This window comes from Penicillium expansum (genome assembly GCF_000769745.1).
Source record: "Penicillium expansum strain MD-8 chromosome Unknown contig44, whole genome shotgun sequence".
In the NCBI taxonomy this organism is placed as follows: domain Eukaryota; kingdom Fungi; phylum Ascomycota; class Eurotiomycetes; order Eurotiales; family Aspergillaceae; genus Penicillium; species Penicillium expansum.
In genome coordinates, this window is record NW_015971181.1 from 4,087 (window position 1) to 21,518 (window position 17,432).

Sequence of the window (17,432 nt, forward strand, 5' to 3'; positions counted from 1 at the left end):
TGTCCTGGGCACAGCATGATTAATCTGAAGCAGAGTATCTACTCATATAACCTTTTGTAGCAGCTAAATTTCAGATAGCATTGTTCATTATCTTATGTTACGATTCACAAGTACAAGAATGGTCGGCCACATTTGCGGCCTTTTGGTGTATTTTTAGCTGGTCTTTTTAAGATGGTTGTTCTAGAGGTCTTATCAGTTATATAGAAATGCGGTAAAAAAAAGCACACTTTATGCAAGAGATTTTTCCATGTATATATAATTTTTGACTAACGTAGGCTTAACAATCGCCTCCTTCACTGTTTCAGTGAGCATCCTGGTCGAAAAAGGCGTGGGTAAATCCCACTGGTTGTATATTCTTTTACTCCTCCGCAATAGTAATTACATCTTCCACTGGGTTTTCCCTTGATCACTGGGCACCGGTCTTCGAGTATGAGAAATTGATGCGCACCTTCTTTTCCTAGCACACTTTCCTTTGCCGGACTACTGCCAAACGGCACACACCAAGGAGGCGACCGCCCAACATCTGATATCAAAGTGAGCCGAGCTCTAAAGTCACATGATATTCTTGGTCATTCAGTGAGCTGATCTTGGGAGTTCATCGATGAACCGAGCTCTAGTCACTTCTTTTACAGCCTTCGCATCTATCTAAACAGACGTTACAATACTTGTTCGATCACCTGGTGGCTAACGAAAAGTATATAGTGAGTTTGAAGGAATGGTCATTATCGAAAAGAAACTATCTTCTCCTTGTTCTCTCTAGGCAGGCTAGAGATAGGCTGATCGCCATATGTAATGCGGGTTCTGCTGATCATAAAACGCAGGCTATTATGGAGAGCTGGAACATTGCTTAAAATTCATACACCGAATAGATCTCCTCCAGCAGTTCCAGTATGTGATACCAAAATTAGCACTTGATGAAAGATAAGAGGGAATCGAATCGATCACCCTGTCCGGAGTATAAGATACCTAGCTCTACGAGACCGGGATGGATCAATAGACCGAGCCGTTACTGTGCTTGTTGACGTTCCGTTAAGCGGAAAGTCCTACCGCTTCACCGCTTCCATCGTACCGGCAGATCCCTGCAACAACTTCCTCCTTTTAAATACCATATAGTAAATGCGATATATTCTTTACTCATATCTCAACAATAACGTTGTTGATTGGTTTTATTCTGATTATATTGCTATTAGTAAGACTTTTTAAACACTATGCGTTAATCTAAAGAAAATCGAAAAGCTGTAGTCATGGTATTAAAGGTCATATTACTAGAAGCTGAAAATATATATATCGCAGCGAAGAAGTCATTACTTTTTTCAACCACTCTAAACATACTAGATATCACCAAGAAGTACCGGCCTTAAAAAGCCCTTATAGACCACCTTTGTTAAGATCAAGTATGACGTTATAGTACCATCGGAGTGCGCCGCTCGCGTTGAGCGCGACTCACCAGTGGAGGTAAAAAAACCATGCAACCTGTGGGACTCGACCCCCGCCTCTTTCGAGATCAGAATGTAAATAGCGAAAGAGGGAACTCTCTTGGAGTTTGGCCGAGCTCGGCTGATTAAAAAAAATGTGAGCTGTGGGATTCGAACCCGCGCCTCTTTCGAGACCAGAATACACACTGAAACAGTGCAAGAGGAAGTTCTCTTGAGTCTATGATATGATTAGTGGGGATTCAATTAAGAATTGAAGTGACAGTTGATGACTCACCTGGCGCCTTAGACCAACTCGGCCAAACTCACGATTGAGTGCTTTTGTTCAGTGTTTTGAGGTACTTAAGGATATAGAATGATAAAAAAGCTATTAATAAATATTTTTTAAGTTTCATAATTCTTAAATATTTATTATATATATAAAGAGGGTGTTATTATGAATAGTAGAAATCTAGGATTTATATCTAAATAAATACCTCTAAAGATAAAGCAAGCCAGTCTAAGGAGATAATAATTAAGAGTATATTAGAGAGAAGAGTAGGAGCAAACAGTGGTAGTCAGAATGATCCTATATATAGATATGCTTAAACTAGAAGTTTTAACATTTTATTTCATCTAAATACTATCTTTTTCCTACTAAGAACTTATAACTTAGTATACATAGTATATTCAACAAAAATACACTATAAGGCTATATAAAGCTAACTAGTCTTATAAAGTTTATCATATAAAGTATACTTTTTTTAACACCTCACTTATGGAAGGAAAAAAGGACATCCTTAAGTATCCCAAAACACTGAACAAAAGCACTCAATCGTGAGTTTGGCCGAGTTGGTCTAAGGCGCCAGGTGAGTCATCAACTGTCACTTCAATTCTTAATTGAATCCCCACTAATCATATCATAGACTCAAGAGAACTTCCTCTTGCACTGTTTCAGTGTGTATTCTGGTCTCGAAAGAGGCGCGGGTTCGAATCCCACAGCTCACATTTCTTTTTGTTTTTTTACCTACAACATACGTAATCTAATTGGCTCTATCATTTTTAATCCGTGGGTCATACATAGAGGGGCGTTCCATAGAAAAGAAGCCAATATTTATTTATGTAGGGCAACCTGTTGAATCTTAACTTTTTATATTTTTCTTTTTCTTGAATTAATTGGACAAGAATAGTCGGCCGCGTTTGCGACCTTGTGATATATCTTTTTTGTTGTCTTTTTTGTTGTCTTTTTTGTTGTCTTTTTTGTTGTCTTTTTTGTTGTCTTTTTTGTTGTCTTTTTTGTTGTCTTTTTTAACGTCTTTGTTTTGTATATAATTTGCTGCTCATCTCAGTTGTATAGATAAACGGTAGAAAAAGGTGGAGAGAGGCTTAATTTATGAAATGGACTTTTCTATGTATAACTTTGGATTTGCTGGCGGCAGCAGCAAGAGGAAGTTAGTACTACTTACTATATGATAAGATATAATACAATACTAATAAAATATAAACAGGATGAGATCGCTGCCCGTCGGCAGCAGCTCCGAGCGGAGCTCCTCGATGATTCCATCGAGGTTCGAGTCGAGCGTCAGCTCGCTGTAAGACATTACCCCTGTCTCTCTATCGGATAGAGATAAGTTAACATGGACTTCAGCAAGAGTTCCCCTCGGCGGCCCGTGGTGGTCGCGGCCAAGGGGGAGGCCACGGCGCTTTCCACGAGGCCCCCATGGACCTCGACCATGGCTGGGTTGAGCCCGAGCCCGAGCCCGAGCCCGTGATGACGGGCGCGCTTCTCCGCCCCGGCGGCAACGTCGAGCCGCCCCAACAGGAGGCTGCGCAGGCTAACGCGCCGCCTGTTGGGATGGCTCAGCCAACCACCTCTAGCACGGTGGGAGATGAGATGCGGCGTCCGCCGCAGAATACCAACGCCTCTCTCCCCCTCCCCCAAGAGGACAACTTCGAGAGTATGTGTACCTATATATCTACCCTGCCTGTCCCTCCCTCTATCCTACCTTAGCCCTAATCCTGCCTACGTATCTTCTTTATGTGTGGCTCTGACCGTTGCTAACCTTTTTTTACTATATAGTTGATCTGGGGCCGTAGCCGGCGGGCTGTTTTTTGTTTTTTGTCTTTTGTTTTTTTGTTATTTGTCTTTTTGTCTTTTTGTCTTTTTGATGGTTTTCTTATTATTCATTTTTTTATGAGTTTACGAATTAGAACATTATTGTCAGGAGAGGACTATATCGAAGTGCATAGTGAATGTGAGATCCTTGAGTAGAGAGTTGTAGAAGCTAAGCTACAGAGAGACTATCAAATCTGACAATTATATTATTGTCACCATTACCTATATTAACAGTTTCGCTTTTTTTTCATAGATTTTGTAAAAGAGAAGAGGTATCAGACTTCATAGTCTCTCTGTAGCTTAGCTTCTATAACTCTCTACTCAAGGATCTCACATTCACTATGCACTTCGACGAAGCCCTCTCTTAATAGATTATAAGCCCGGGAAGCTCTATTCAACCTTCCTCATTATTGTTAGCTTTATCCTCTATCGGCCTCTTCATCGACACCGTCATCGTCATCGTCATTATCGCCATCCTCGGCATTAATATCGTTAACCGGCCAGGCCATACCCCTACCTATAAACGGTATCACATACAAATAATCTTATCAGCATACCCTACCCGAGGGTTTACTCGTGTAGAGTTTTTATCCTACACAAATAATCTACTACCCACGCAGCCAAGTACCTCTCTATTCGACACACCTTTCAAAATAGCTTTAACCACTAGCTTCGCAGAGCCAAAGCTCTTAGAGCTCACGTCTACCCTTATAGGCGAATCTAACTTCGCTTTGTGGTCTACCGCACTCAAGTACGCACTCGATTACGAAACAATAATCTCAATTTTTACGTGATCTCACAGACACCCTCCTCTCATCATAAGACTTATTCGTCAACCTAGTAGCTAACGAAGAAGGGCACAGCGGTTCCGAGAAATGGCTGTCATCGAAGAGAAACCATCTTCCCCTTACTCTCTCTATATAGGTTACAGGTAGGCTGACCACTATATACAATACCTACTCTGCTGATCATAGAACGCAAGCCATTGTGGAGAGCTGGAACATTGCTCAAAAACTGATAGAATCTATCAACTCGCTCATTAACACATCTTGCGAAGAGGAATTGAAACAGACGAAAGTGGAAAATCTGCCTCCTTTAGAATCAATGAAGGTCATCAAAAGTTATACATAGGAAGTCTCTTACACAAAGCATACTTTTTTTTACTGTCGTTATCTACATATAAAAAGATATCACAAGGCCGCGTAAGCAGCTGACCATTCTTGGGGAGCTGGAGGATATAAGTAGTAGGAAGAGATAGATTGAATAAAACACACCTCTACACCTCTCTGAATTGACTTCTTGGGCTGCATGTCCTCGATCCTTTGTAGGCAGAGTCGAGTATGAAACTGAACTGCGCTTACTGAATCGACCCGTATGCCTCAGAGCATACAGCCTTAAGCGTTCCCCTCTTTAATAGTTAATATTACCTCCTCCCTCTCTCTCCCCACAGCACAGCTCACCAGGGTTTCTTTTCTATCTTGCATTCTTTGCAAATTATGATTTGTTCTAAGTGCCATTCAGAAACGTACTAGGGCAGATATCTCGATATCACTCCAGCGCGTATCACACGATTACATCATTTTTGACATGAGCACATCGTGTCGCGCACTGTTTCGTCCTTAAGAACCAGTTGATCATGGACTGGTCTGTCTTGGCTAGAGATAGGATATAAACTCAACTACAGTAGGTGTATAAGGATTTAAGGTCCCATGCACCTTGGGTAGTAAAGCGGTCTCAATTATTTAACCTAGGTATACGTTGGATTATGAAGCCAATGTCAATTATCGCTCTCATAAATATTTATGGATATGATTAGGGTTGTCTTATCACGTGAGAGTGCTAAAATTACCGTGTATTACGGCAGGTTCTACCTAGGTAGACGCAGAAACTCAGTACTAAACATACCTGTGGCCGAATACATGAATGCCTCAGAAAATAAGCACTAAATGTGACAGTATTCGTACCTATATAGAGTAAAAAATCCTATAAATCCGTTATTTCCCAATGATAAAGCCTTCCTACTATCCTTTCTACTATACCATCGTCCCTTTCCCTTCCCCTTTACTACTCTAGTCTACATACTCTAAAGTCTAACCAATTATATCCCGCTCACCTCACCGCCGAAGCCAAACTTGTCACAGTAAGTAGCCTTCCTAAGCTTAGGCACGCGCCTTTGAATCGTTCTAGATCCATTAGAGCTAGTTTCACGAAAAAGCCTACAGGTGAGAGAAAGGCGATAATAGGCGGTAAACAAATTACATGCGATGGGGTCTACGGAGTACCAACCTTACAGTTAGATGCCGCATCATCATAACGTATAATTAAGCGTTAATATGGGCAATGTCCTACATTTATGAACCGTCGTATTTCTCAACTACCGGAAATTACCTGAACTCCCTCCATTTATTTATACAATAATTTTTTGGTCCCCTTTTATGATGATAGAATTACACGACTACAAATGGGAGAAAAATGGGAAGAAAAACAAGCATTCGTGCTAGCTCCATGGGAGGCACCGATCCCTTACTGTATTAAGAACCAGGAAGCTGCAATAAAAACCCACGACAGCATTTATGATAGTGCGGCGTGCACAAATGAGGCCAGCATGATCTTCACAGATGGAAGCGGACTCGCGGGACACATTGGCACATCAATGGTCAACCTCTTACAAGGTATAAGCTCACAAAGAAGGTATCTTAGGACAGACTCCCAGTCTATAGTATACGCTGCCGAGCTCAGCGGTATTAAGATAGCACTCGCAAAAATCAGGACCGATAATAAAGGATACCAAACAGTTCGAGAAGTGACTATTTTCTCTGATAGCCAGGCTGCCATCTAGGCAGTCTAAAACCTACAGCGACTATCCGGCCAGTATGTAATTAGACTGATATATAACCATGTACGAGCTATCCGGTCACAAAGCTAACCAACTGATATCACTATCAGGTAGATCCCCGTATACTTTAGTGTAGACAGTAATAAATATACTGACTGTAAAGCGTAAGGTACAGCGCTTTTTAGCGCGGGGATAGGAGTTACGACTGGGAATAGGACGGGAGAACCGATTATCTACCTCGCCGCAGCTACTAAGAGAATAGTACGCTAGCGAATTAGAAAGTGATAGGAGTGGCAGTAGGAGCGGGAGATAACCTCTGCGCCGACAAAACGCTTAGTATAAGTGCTGAATAAGAAGATACTCCGACTATACAAAGGACTGACAAAGCCGCAGTGTGTAATCCTGATCTAGATACGTACAATACGGATCGGATTACGACACTTCTTATTCAAGATTAATACGGCAGAGTCTAACCGGTGCTTATACGATAAGGGCTCGCAGACGCTTAAACATATCCTAATACAGTGCCCGCGGTATATTATCCCACGCACGAAATTATAGGACTAGTTATATGATCTCGGTATCAAGATAGATTACAACAAGATCATTTCGAACCCGCAGGCCACCCGCTACGTGGTCAAATTTATACACTAAATAGGTCTCCTCCAGCAGTTCCAATATATTAGGATCGAGGACAATAACGACGACGAACCGGTAGGCCTTACGGCAGTAGATCTAGGTATAGAAGACGATAGGTATTAGCCAATGACGAGAATAAAGCTATAGAACGAGAAACTCAGCCAGGGATAACAACCATGCCGATAAACTGGCCACCAAGAACACCACCACTAATTAAAACTGAGGCAGGGGGATACAGAGAGTGAGAAGTGAGAGCGAGAAAGTAGGAGTTAGAAGGTAGAAGGTGCACTCCACAGCAATCATTAAATAATTTCTTATGTATGGGATTTAGTATGGGTTTGGATTTACGGGATTTACGGGTTACAGGAATGGGCTGATTCCACGCTCTTTTTGATCACCATCTATACACTCCTCTGGGACTTGGCGTTGGACTCGAGTTCTTGCTTCAGTTGGAAGAAGTGCCTACATAGTCATACGCAACTAGTTAGACTGCAACAGGTTAATTGAACTTTGATTGATTGATTAATTGATTGATTGATTAATTGATCGATTGATTAATTGATTGATTGATGATAGAATTACATCCAGCCTACTTGGCTGGGCTTATCCATATGCTGCTCACAGCTATCCTCGGTCCGAAATTGCTGGTCACAGGTCTCGCACTCCACCCAATGATCGTAATAGTCCATGTGAGCGTTATACTCCTCTCGGTAGTGGAACTCAAAGTCACTGGTGCCACATTCGAATTTCTTGATTAGGGGATATAGAACCGGATGATGAGAAATGGATAATAAAGGCTATGTGATGAGACACTTGACAAGAAGTATAATAATGTGAAAGATGGGAGGTATCTCACAGAGAAGAAGAGAGAGGTATCAGATGGAAAGGGAAGGGACGCGGGTGTTATTTACCTGATTGACGGTAGTAAACGTATGGGGATGCGAGTTATGTATTATCGAAGGTAGCCTCATCGAAGGTAGCCTCATCGAAGGTAGCCTCATCGAAGGTAGCCTCATCGAAGGTAGCCTCATCGAAGGTAGCCTCATCGAAGGTAGCCTCATCGAAGGTAGCCTCATCGAAGGTAGCCTCATCGAAGGTAGCCTCATCGAAGGTAGCCTCATCGAAGGTAGCCTCATCGAAGGTAGCCTCATCGAAGGTAGCCTCATCGAAGGTAGCCTCATCGAAGGTAGCCTCATCGAAGGTAGCCTCATCGAAGGTAGCCTCATCGAAGGTAGCCTCATCGAAGGTAGCCTCATCGAAGGTAGCCTCATCGAAGGTAGCCTCATCGAAGGTAGCCTCATCGAAGGTAGCCTCATCGAAGGTAGCCTCATCGAAGGTAGCCTCATCGAAGGTAGCCTCATCGAAGGTAGCCTCATCGAAGGTAGCCTCATCGAAGGACGAAACAGTAGTGTTAATGAGCGAGTTGATGGATTCTATCAGTTTTTGAGCAATGTTCTAGCTCTCCATAATGGCTTGCGTTCTATGATCAGCAGAGTAGGTATTGCATATAGTAGTCAGCCTACCTGTAACCTACATAGAGAGAGCAAGGGGAAGATAGTTTCTCTTCGATAATAGCTATTTCTCAGAACCGCTGTGCCCTTCTTTGTTAGCTACTAGGTTAACGAATAAGTCTTGTGATAAGAGGAGGGTATCTGTGAGATCACGTAAAAATTAAGATTGTTATTTCGTAATCGAGTACGTACTTAAGTGCGGTAGACCATAAAGCAAAGTTAGATTTGCCTATAAGGGTAGACGTAAGCTCTAAGAGCTTTAGCTCTGCAAAGCTGGTGGTTGAAGCTATTTTGAAAGGTATATCGAATAGAGAGGCAATTGATAAAGCTGTATATCGTAGGAGAGGTACTTGGCCGTGTTAGTAGGAGATAAAAAGGTGTATTGTAGGAGAGGCACTTAGCTGTGTGGGTAGTAGATTGTTTGTATAGGATGAAAAGTGTAGGATGAAAACTCTATGCGAGTAAACCCTTGGGTAGGGCATACTGATGAGATTGTTTGTATGTGATACCGTTTATAGGTAGGGGTATGGCCTGGCCGGTTAACGATGTTAATGCTGAGGATGGCGTCGATAACGATGACGGTGACGGCATCGATGGAGAGGCCGATGGAGGATGAAGCTGACGATGATGAGGAAGGTTGAATAGAGCTTCCCCGGGCTCATAACCTGTCAAGAGAGGACTTCGTTGAAGTGCATAGTGAACGTGAGATCCTTAAGTAGAGAGTTGTAGAAGCTAGGTTCTAGACTATGAAATCTGACACTACGCCTTGGTCAGTGCCTCTCTCTATTCGATATACTATATATCTCACTGACTCCGCTCTTTATCCGACACCCTACACTGCACCTTAGTATGCCTTTGACAACTCTGACTTCGAGAGATTTCATGATAGTGTAGTCTCCTTCATCCTGCCACCGCCGAGTTGGCCGAACTGTTTTGGATCATGTTGAACTCGGTATGACTTTCTGAGCAAGCGGTGCACTCCCGCAAGACACTAGGAGGAGGCACTGTTGGAGTGGTCGTGGCATCCCATCGCTGGCAGAATTGAGCCCGAGTATCTGGTTTGGGGACCAGATCCAAGGCTGCCACACAAAGCAACCACCCCAGGCAAAGCAAGGTGGTTGCTTTGCCTGAGGTGGTTGCTGTGTTTGGGGTGATTGCTGTGAGTCGCGCTCAGCGCGAGCTACTATGGCTGGTAATGATCTATGTAAGGACCGATTGAAGGGTTTATTGCAGGATTCGGGGTGTAGAAGGGACGAAATCCAGTGTAGGAGGCGGGTAACCAACTTCTATAAAAGTATCGAGCAGCTCTGCTCTAGAACGAGCAGCAATTTTCTCCAATACATTTTATTAGTATTATATTACATCTTATTATATAGTACTGAACTCCTCTCGCCGCTGCCACTGGCGGTGGCGACGGCGACAGCTCTTTGCAGAGCTACAGCGATTGTGCCATTGGGAACGGCCCTGTTGGGCCTGGGTATTATGGGGGTTGTTTACCCCCTCGCCGTTCTGGCCTTGATTTCTATCGGCCATAAAGAAAACGAAAAAGAGTTTTTTTAAGAAAAGAAATTGGAAAAGCTCTCAAAGTTCCTCGTCCTATTGTGGTAGAGGTGTAGGTTTTGGAGTGTGTAAGAGGAGAATGAATTCTAGACTTGTGGTGCCTGGGTATGATCCCCTTATTTTGGACGTGGGATAGTTTGGTCCAGTTGTGTTGACTGGATTGCTAGCAGATTGTGATCCTTGTGATGAGTTCTCAAACCGAGCGCTCATATAGATGCAGGGACTCGGTGACTCGGGGAGCTAGGTGGAGAAAGGGGAGAGATAACAAGTGGGAGATGAAGAAGAAAAGGGTGAAAGGTGCTTGCAAAGAGAAGGGGACACCTTCTTGTCATCGGGGGCGGGCTCTGGGACGCAACCCCCGCATAGCAGCATGTATGTAATAGCGAGCTAAATCGGGTCAATGAATTCATCATCATCATCGTGTTTCTAGTGAGCGAATAGCCCTGTTAAGAGAGTTGGTTTTATTATCGCACTTCGTCACAGCCTAAGTAAGGTCGGAGGCCGGAGTGAGGTAGGTACGGCAGGTTCTAGACGCCATCGCGCCTATATAATTTGACAGAAATATCGTGTACAGCAATGTTTGGTATAGATAGTCGGCTGTGTTTGCGGCCTTGATGTCTTTTTAGATGGTCTTTTCAGATGGTCTTTTCAGATGGTCTTTTAGATGGTCTTTTAGATATCTTTTTTGATGGTCTTTTTTGATACTCTCTCTCGATAGTTTTTTTTGGATATATATAAAGGCAGTAAAAGAATAATTCTACCTCAGTTCGGTCTATGGCGCTAGGTTAGTGGCCAATCTTCGATTCTTGATTGAATTAAAACTAATAATATCACAGAATCAAGAGAATTTCCTCTTTTACTGTTTCCGTGTGCATTCTGGTCTCGAAAAAGGCGTGGGTGAATCTCACAGCTCACATTTTTTTTAATCAGCCGAGTTCGGTCTAAGGCCAGACTCCAAGAGAGTTCCTCTTTCACCATTCTGGTCTCGAAAGAGGCATGGGGTCGAACCCCACAGGTTGCCATTTTTTTAAACCAGCCGAGCCGGTAACTATGGCGCTAGGTCATCCTTCAACCTAATGAGTCTGCTGCTTGTGACGTCTTAAAACTCTACAAAACCATACATTTCCAAGGTTGACCGTTGGCCGCTCTACCCCTTCGCATTGGTTGGTCTTTGGAGATGCCTTTTTAGATGTATGCGAAGGCAGTAAAAAAGCATGCTTTGTGGAAGAAATTTTTCTATGTATAATTTGTGACCTTCAACAATAGATATATCACTACCGAGCCCCGCTGGAGGGGCAATATCTACTTATTTAAAGACACTAGTAGAACATATTGCCTGCGTATATATGTATATTTGGATTTTGACCAGTCAGTAGGGCATATGTATTATATTCTTCAACCCTACACCAAGAAATAATTTTATTCCAACACCTATTGACAATGGAATCACTCAATAACGTCGTGATTTATGTTGTTTTATAGAGATCGTTGCCTGAGGCGACGATGAAGTAATCGAATGTTAGCACTAAACCCAAAAGGGCATTCGTGCAACGTCGACCCTGCCATCTAATCGCAAGCCCTCAAGCCCATTGTTCTCCCATAAATTCCTGGTTTGGGTGTGGTGCTTGTTTTCTGTTCTCTTCTTTTGGGGTTGTGCCTGTTTGCCTGCTCCACCTGAGCCACGCTCGTTTCTCAACAGAGGAGCCGATTGACAGCAGCGTCCAGCCCACCCTCGACCAACAATCCGGGGTGCGATAGCTCCTTGCAGGGCAAGCCGACTTCAACTTGTGCCGATCTGCTTCCAATGTCCTGACCCGTCGTATAGGACTTGACTACTGCGCTATCAACAGTCAACGGGATTCTCTTTCGTCTGGAGGGGATCATCCTATCGTGGTCGCCGAGCAGCTCATACGTGGAGGCTAGAGCTATAGGTCTATGGCGGAGAACAAGCGCCAGGTTTCAGTAAAGGCCTCTGCGCAGAAACAATCTGGTAACGCAGTAAGCCCCGGGATGGCGACACCCATAGTGCCCTTGGAGGCAGCACTGAGCGGGGCGATCGGTGCCCGGTGAGTCTTATCCGCCAACGATGGTGTACACAAAGTCGCAGGCGCTGACCCATTCCGTTCTCGTGTTTTAGCGTTCGTATCACGACCGCGCAGCCACTCCAATCGACTTTCGAAGGTACAATCTTCACAGCATGCCCAATCACCAACCTCGTGGCCATCAACACGGCCCCCGCACCCAACCCCGGTGATGCCAAACAGGCGCAGAACGGCGACTACCGTGTGATCCCCATCTCGCGCATCCAGAACTTCCAGATTCTTGCCCTCGCCCCGCCCTCGAACTCCAGCTCGTCCTCGTTCACAGACGCACAACCCACGATTCAGGCACTCGATACCCGTGCGCTCAGGGCCCGCGAGTCGAAGGCTATTGGTGAAGCGCTTGACCGCGAGGCGCGTCGCGGTAAGGGCGTCACTACACAGGCCCAGGACCTATTTGATGCTTTCAGCCGCACTATGCCCGCGCGGTGGAACGGCCACAACATTATCGTCGCCGATGCCGTGACAATTGCTCCTCCTTACCGCGTGGACGACTGTCGCTCGATTGTGGAGGGTGATACGGCTGCTCTTGCTCGAGTGCGCAAGGTGGTAAGTTGTTTATTTATCTTCAGTTATCAATCACAAAGCAAACGGACCTAATACTGTGGAATATAGCTCGAGATGGAGCGCAAGAAGATTGAACTTCGCAATGCCAGTGCCACCATCGGTTCGACTAGCACCTTCTCACGCCACCCGAGTGTTCCTAACGACCAGCGCAAAGGTGGATAATGTGCCCAATCATGCAAATACCAGAGACGCAGTCCTCCGATGAAATTGTGGACAGGTCTGGCGTCGATCTGAGCGTCTCGGTGGCGCTTGATCAACAAAGTTGATGGAGATACCCAAGCGAAAAAAAGATATTGCAACGGGGATAGAGATGATCCGAAAGCGGATCCGACGGAACACTGCACGTTCTTGAACGCTTGTGTTTGGGGGATGGCCTGCCTTATTAAGAAACTATATGCTGAGGACGAGCTTTCCGCGGGCTCTGCTTGCCATCAAGTTGGACCGTTTGCGTTGCTACCAACCGATTTGCCTTGTATCTTGCTTCTGGGCGGGTCGGTGCGCTCAAGTCGAGAATACGAGACAATCCATAGTATCCTAGTCAATTGCTACGACAACGCTTTCTTATGACAATGATATTGCACCCTTCAGCCTTGAATTTCTGTAGATTTGTCCTATTTGACAGCTAGTGAGCGCTCAGTCCAGATATTGACAAAGATGAGAATAGAAACAACAAAAAACCACCCTGCTATGAACACCGAAAGCAGACATCTAGATGGCTGGCTCAGAAAGACGCTCACAAATGATAAAAAGAAGTATGCCATAAATTGCTGTGAGGTATTTGCAGGATTTCAGCTTAGCTCTCCGTAACTGAAACTCTCCCAGAAACAACCTCGCAGACGGTCCCCACAAACCCTTCTAACCCTGACATGTATGCCGTCCCAGAAACAGAGCTAGAACCAGGTGCAGATGCTACCGTAGCCCCAGATTGAGACGCGGCAGACACTGTGGAGACACCAGGCATAACAAGAATCTGAGACCCAAGCTCCACCCATTCAACAGACGATACTAGTGCAAATGTAATCTTGACATCCTCTTTGAGGGCTTCTGCGGAAGAAGCAGCTCCAACAATGGAGGCAGAGGAAACGCCAGACATCACTTTGCTAATATCCGTTGCTGAGGGACGGCGGCGGACTGCATCACCTGCGCCGTCCATGGTATTGTTTGCTGTAGGATTGCTATTTGACTTCTCACTAGGAGAATGTTGATCGCCGTCAAAGCTGAAGAATTCAGGTTCCGACGGAGAAGGCGGTTCAGAAGATAGTTCCTCGCCAGTCCCAGTTAACGCCATGCAAATGACACGGACAGTAGCTCGAATATTGGCAATGTATGCAATGGCATTACCGCCAAGCAAGAGCGGAGGAGAATTTGGAGCCGAGAACTCGGTAGACCGGAAGGTAGCGGTGAATCCTGTGTGGAAAGGTAGCGCTAATAAGGAGGGGCCAGGCGAGGTACTATTCGAGGACGAGGGTGGGGCGTGGAAGTTTGAAAGGATCATGCCCTTGCGAATGCGACCGAAACGTGGTAGACGGCCATCTTCTGAAACCCCAATGGGCTCGATTCCGATTGTTCCGACTTGGTCTCTAATTAGACGGCGGACAGGAAGTCGGAGGTCTCTTACACTGACAACGCGGATACGTTGCCATCGTGCTTGTGAGTCTTTGCCAGACAACGAGGTCTGCGGGAAAGATGCCGGGAAATCACCCGGCGGGCCGGGCCCACTGCGGGACAGTGACCCTCCCGGTGGTTGGGGCTCATTGCTTTGGTCAGTTGGAACATCCACTAAGATGGGGCCAATGATCATTTCGTCGCCAATGGAAATATTCCCGCGACGGACTAGCCCGCAGAGAACCATACCCCGGTTTTCTTGGCTGCCTTTCTCCGAGTCTAGTGAATAGACTTTGGAGGGAGGGATTGCAAACACTTCATCCACATCAAAGATATTAGCGGAGTTGTTAGAGGGCATTGGCAGTCCTTTAGGGACGTGAGGAGTTCTTTGAGAAGGTTGTGTGGGAATGGGAAGAGATCGAAGAAAGGCGTGGAGTTTTCCAATACCAGAGCCATCCACAGCACTAGTAAGCATAATAGGTACGGTGTTGCCCCATTTCCCATCAGCTGCTGCGCACACTTTCTGTACTTGGGTGCTGTCCAACGTGCTGACTTGCTGAAGGTCAAGTGGTTTGTCACCTGCAGGCGATGCAGGTAACATTGCAGGTTGTCGCCCGGCTGTTTTGAGCGCAGACAGAACTCTCCCAAGATTGTCTCGTAGTCCGCTGCGGGACGCAAGATCCAATTTGGTAATGACAATCAGCACAGGGACCTCTAACTTCAGGCACAGTTCTAGATATGATAAACACGTATCAATTTCTGATTGTTCAGTTCCTGCCTGTTCGCTGGGTGTCTCGGCGCCACAATTAGCTGGAATGCAAAGCATCACATAATGTGGAGCCCAGCTGACAAGTCCTCGCAGGGTAGATTTCAAATATCGAACAGAGCCGGGTAGATCGGACACGAAAGCCAAACGGCCTCCCATCGACGTGGCATGGATATCATCCCAGCCGGCAACATTGCCGGAAGCGTAGTTGACCACGGTTGGTGGTACCTCAGCCGTGTACCCGATCAGCTCCTGGGCAACCGAACTGGTGATGCCCGATGTGATTTCGTGCCGATGCTTGAGCAGGCTCAACCTGCTTTTGCCTCTTCCATTGTCAAGCGCAGACGATGTCAATGTACCCAGCAAAGAAGTCTTTCCTGCGGTGCTTGGACCTGCGAGAGAAATGCGAATCTGCTCTGTGTGGGAGTAATCCTCGTCCAAGACCGACGTGTTGGAAAACTCTGGGTTTGCAGTGGTTTTCGTGTCGTTCTTGGACTTGATCGGAGAGATATTGTAAAAGTCCAGATCGGGACTCACCAGAGCCTCGGCGACCCAGAGACTTTCAGTGTTGTTTTTGGCTTCATCGGCAGTTGCAGATGGTAAATCTTCGGCCCATTCACAATTCCCAACCACAACTCGGCGAAGGATCTCAACCTTGCATCCAAGACTGGCAGCCATAGCCCTGAGATTGGTCACACTCTCATCCAGCTCATCTTGCGTGAGGCCTACGAAAGTGCCATCATCGCTGACACCAATCTCATACAAGGCACCTTGACTTTCTTCAAGACCAGGAAGCAAGCGGGCGGGTTTAGAGGGCACACCCAATTCCAGGGCTGCCTCGGGAAGCACAGGCACCACAAGATTAGAGGTGGTGGATGAGTGAAAAGGTGACGATTGTTGCAAACGCCACAATAGCTGGGTAGTCAACCCTTGTAGTCGTTGATGACGGCTCTGGCTAGACTTGGCTTGCATGGGTCTTGGGGTTGGTTCCACACTCGGAGAAACAGAGATGGACGTGCTTGGAATGGTGCGGTAATGGTGATGATACGAACCCGCTATTACATGCCCAGTCGACATTGAGAGGTAGGGGCGCCTAGGTCGAAGCAGAAGGTGCAATTTGTACTCAGTGGGACCCTCTTGGGGTTCTGGCTCCAATTTGGATATTCCATAGTTGGATAACAAGTCAGGGTCGACGCGTAGTGGATTGGTGCTGGAACGCGTGCGGATAGCTAAACCCCGACTACCAGATATGTTGATTTGGGGAGTCGATGATCCCGAAGTTGACCACGGGGATGACACCCGAGGTGGGTCAGGGTCATAGGTGAAGATGGATGCCATGGGCACTGTTACAATTCAGACTGGCAACAAAGGTATTGGTAATAGACACAGATATGGAGATAGATAGAGCAGTTCTAGAAAGACTTGAGAAACATAAGGCATTCTTGCAGTAAAATTGAATTGATCTGTGATGGAGAGAGCAGTTCAAACTGACTCACAAATGGCACGGGCCGAAGCATCACGTGGCCGCTATTTATCCGATGCCAAGAAATTGTATGTACGAGAAGTTCTATTGAGACAACAAGCCTTTTCTCTCAGAGAATTTTTGGGCTCCCCCAGATACACACGAATATTAAAAGAAAAATATAGTCTCGCTAGAACCGAGCGCCTTCGCTTTAACGCCGAAATCAAAATTGTGCATATGCCATCTAATCAGCGGATGATTCCCTGGCTGAGCTTTTACACTTGCCCTGCGCAACATGGATGTTGCGTGCTGTTGTACGTGTAAACACCGCACCGCATATTGGGCATTCAGCCTTGGCCACCACTCCTGATTTTTCTCGCTGGTGACGGAGAAGATTGCTGAATGTTGAGAACTCACGACCATTGCAGCCATGGTCCCAGCATTGCGGTCGCGGGCGCAAGCTAAGTACTCGAACTGGATGGTCGGGATCTGTAGCGGCAGCTGATTCAGGTGAAGAATAAATTGGCTCGGTGGCCATCGATGGTGGCTGAGAGCCGATCGAGGGAGGGTGTGGTCTAGTTTTAGTTCCCAGTTAGTATATTTTAAATTTTTTGGGTTCATTGACTCAACTCACGGAATAGCCGATGTGTCGGGGAAATAGTAGGGATGTTGGTTTACCATATATGATGGAGGACTGCCACTGGATGTTAGCGACTAGATCATTGGACTTTTTGTACTTGGAGCGGTTCATTCCACATACGACGTCATGAGAGGCTGCTCTGAATGAGGAGTGCCCGAAGCAGATTGAGAGTGGTAGTGACGAGCAATGGGTGGACTGAATTGGAAATGTCAGTTTTTT

General features: G+C 45.8%; 4 protein-coding genes across 4 annotated transcripts; 2 read left to right on the plus strand and 2 right to left on the minus strand.

Moving 5' to 3' along the window:
* Positions 1-2,810: 2,810 nt before the first annotated feature.
* PEX2_013860 (uncharacterized protein) lies at positions 2,811-3,509 on the plus strand (the record flags this gene model as incomplete). The annotated part of the gene is made up of 4 exons (XM_016738662.1): positions 2,811-2,867; positions 2,921-3,004; positions 3,061-3,370; positions 3,493-3,509. 4 exons carry the CDS (start codon positions 2,811-2,813, stop codon positions 3,507-3,509), a joined length of 468 nt encoding a protein of 155 aa, XP_016602556.1.
* Positions 3,510-7,948: 4,439 nt separating this feature from the next.
* On the minus strand, positions 7,949-9,105 carry PEX2_013870 (pentapeptide repeat-containing protein; the record flags this gene model as incomplete). Its single annotated transcript, XM_016738663.1, has 2 exons — positions 7,949-8,436; positions 9,024-9,105. 2 exons carry the CDS (start codon positions 9,103-9,105, stop codon positions 7,949-7,951), a joined length of 570 nt encoding a protein of 189 aa, XP_016602557.1.
* Positions 9,106-12,009: 2,904 nt separating this feature from the next.
* On the plus strand, positions 12,010-12,902 carry PEX2_013880 (anticodon-binding domain-containing protein; the record flags this gene model as incomplete). Its single annotated transcript, XM_016738664.1, has 3 exons — positions 12,010-12,140; positions 12,212-12,722; positions 12,789-12,902. The coding sequence occupies 3 exons, from the start codon at positions 12,010-12,012 to the stop codon at positions 12,900-12,902; spliced, it is 756 nt and encodes a 251-aa protein (XP_016602558.1).
* A 631-nt stretch (positions 12,903-13,533) lies between these two features.
* On the minus strand, positions 13,534-16,449 carry PEX2_013890 (uncharacterized protein; the record flags this gene model as incomplete). The annotated part of the gene is made up of 1 exon (XM_016738665.1): positions 13,534-16,449. One exon carries the CDS (start codon positions 16,447-16,449, stop codon positions 13,534-13,536), a length of 2,916 nt encoding a protein of 971 aa, XP_016602559.1.
* Positions 16,450-17,432: the final 983 nt, after the last annotated feature.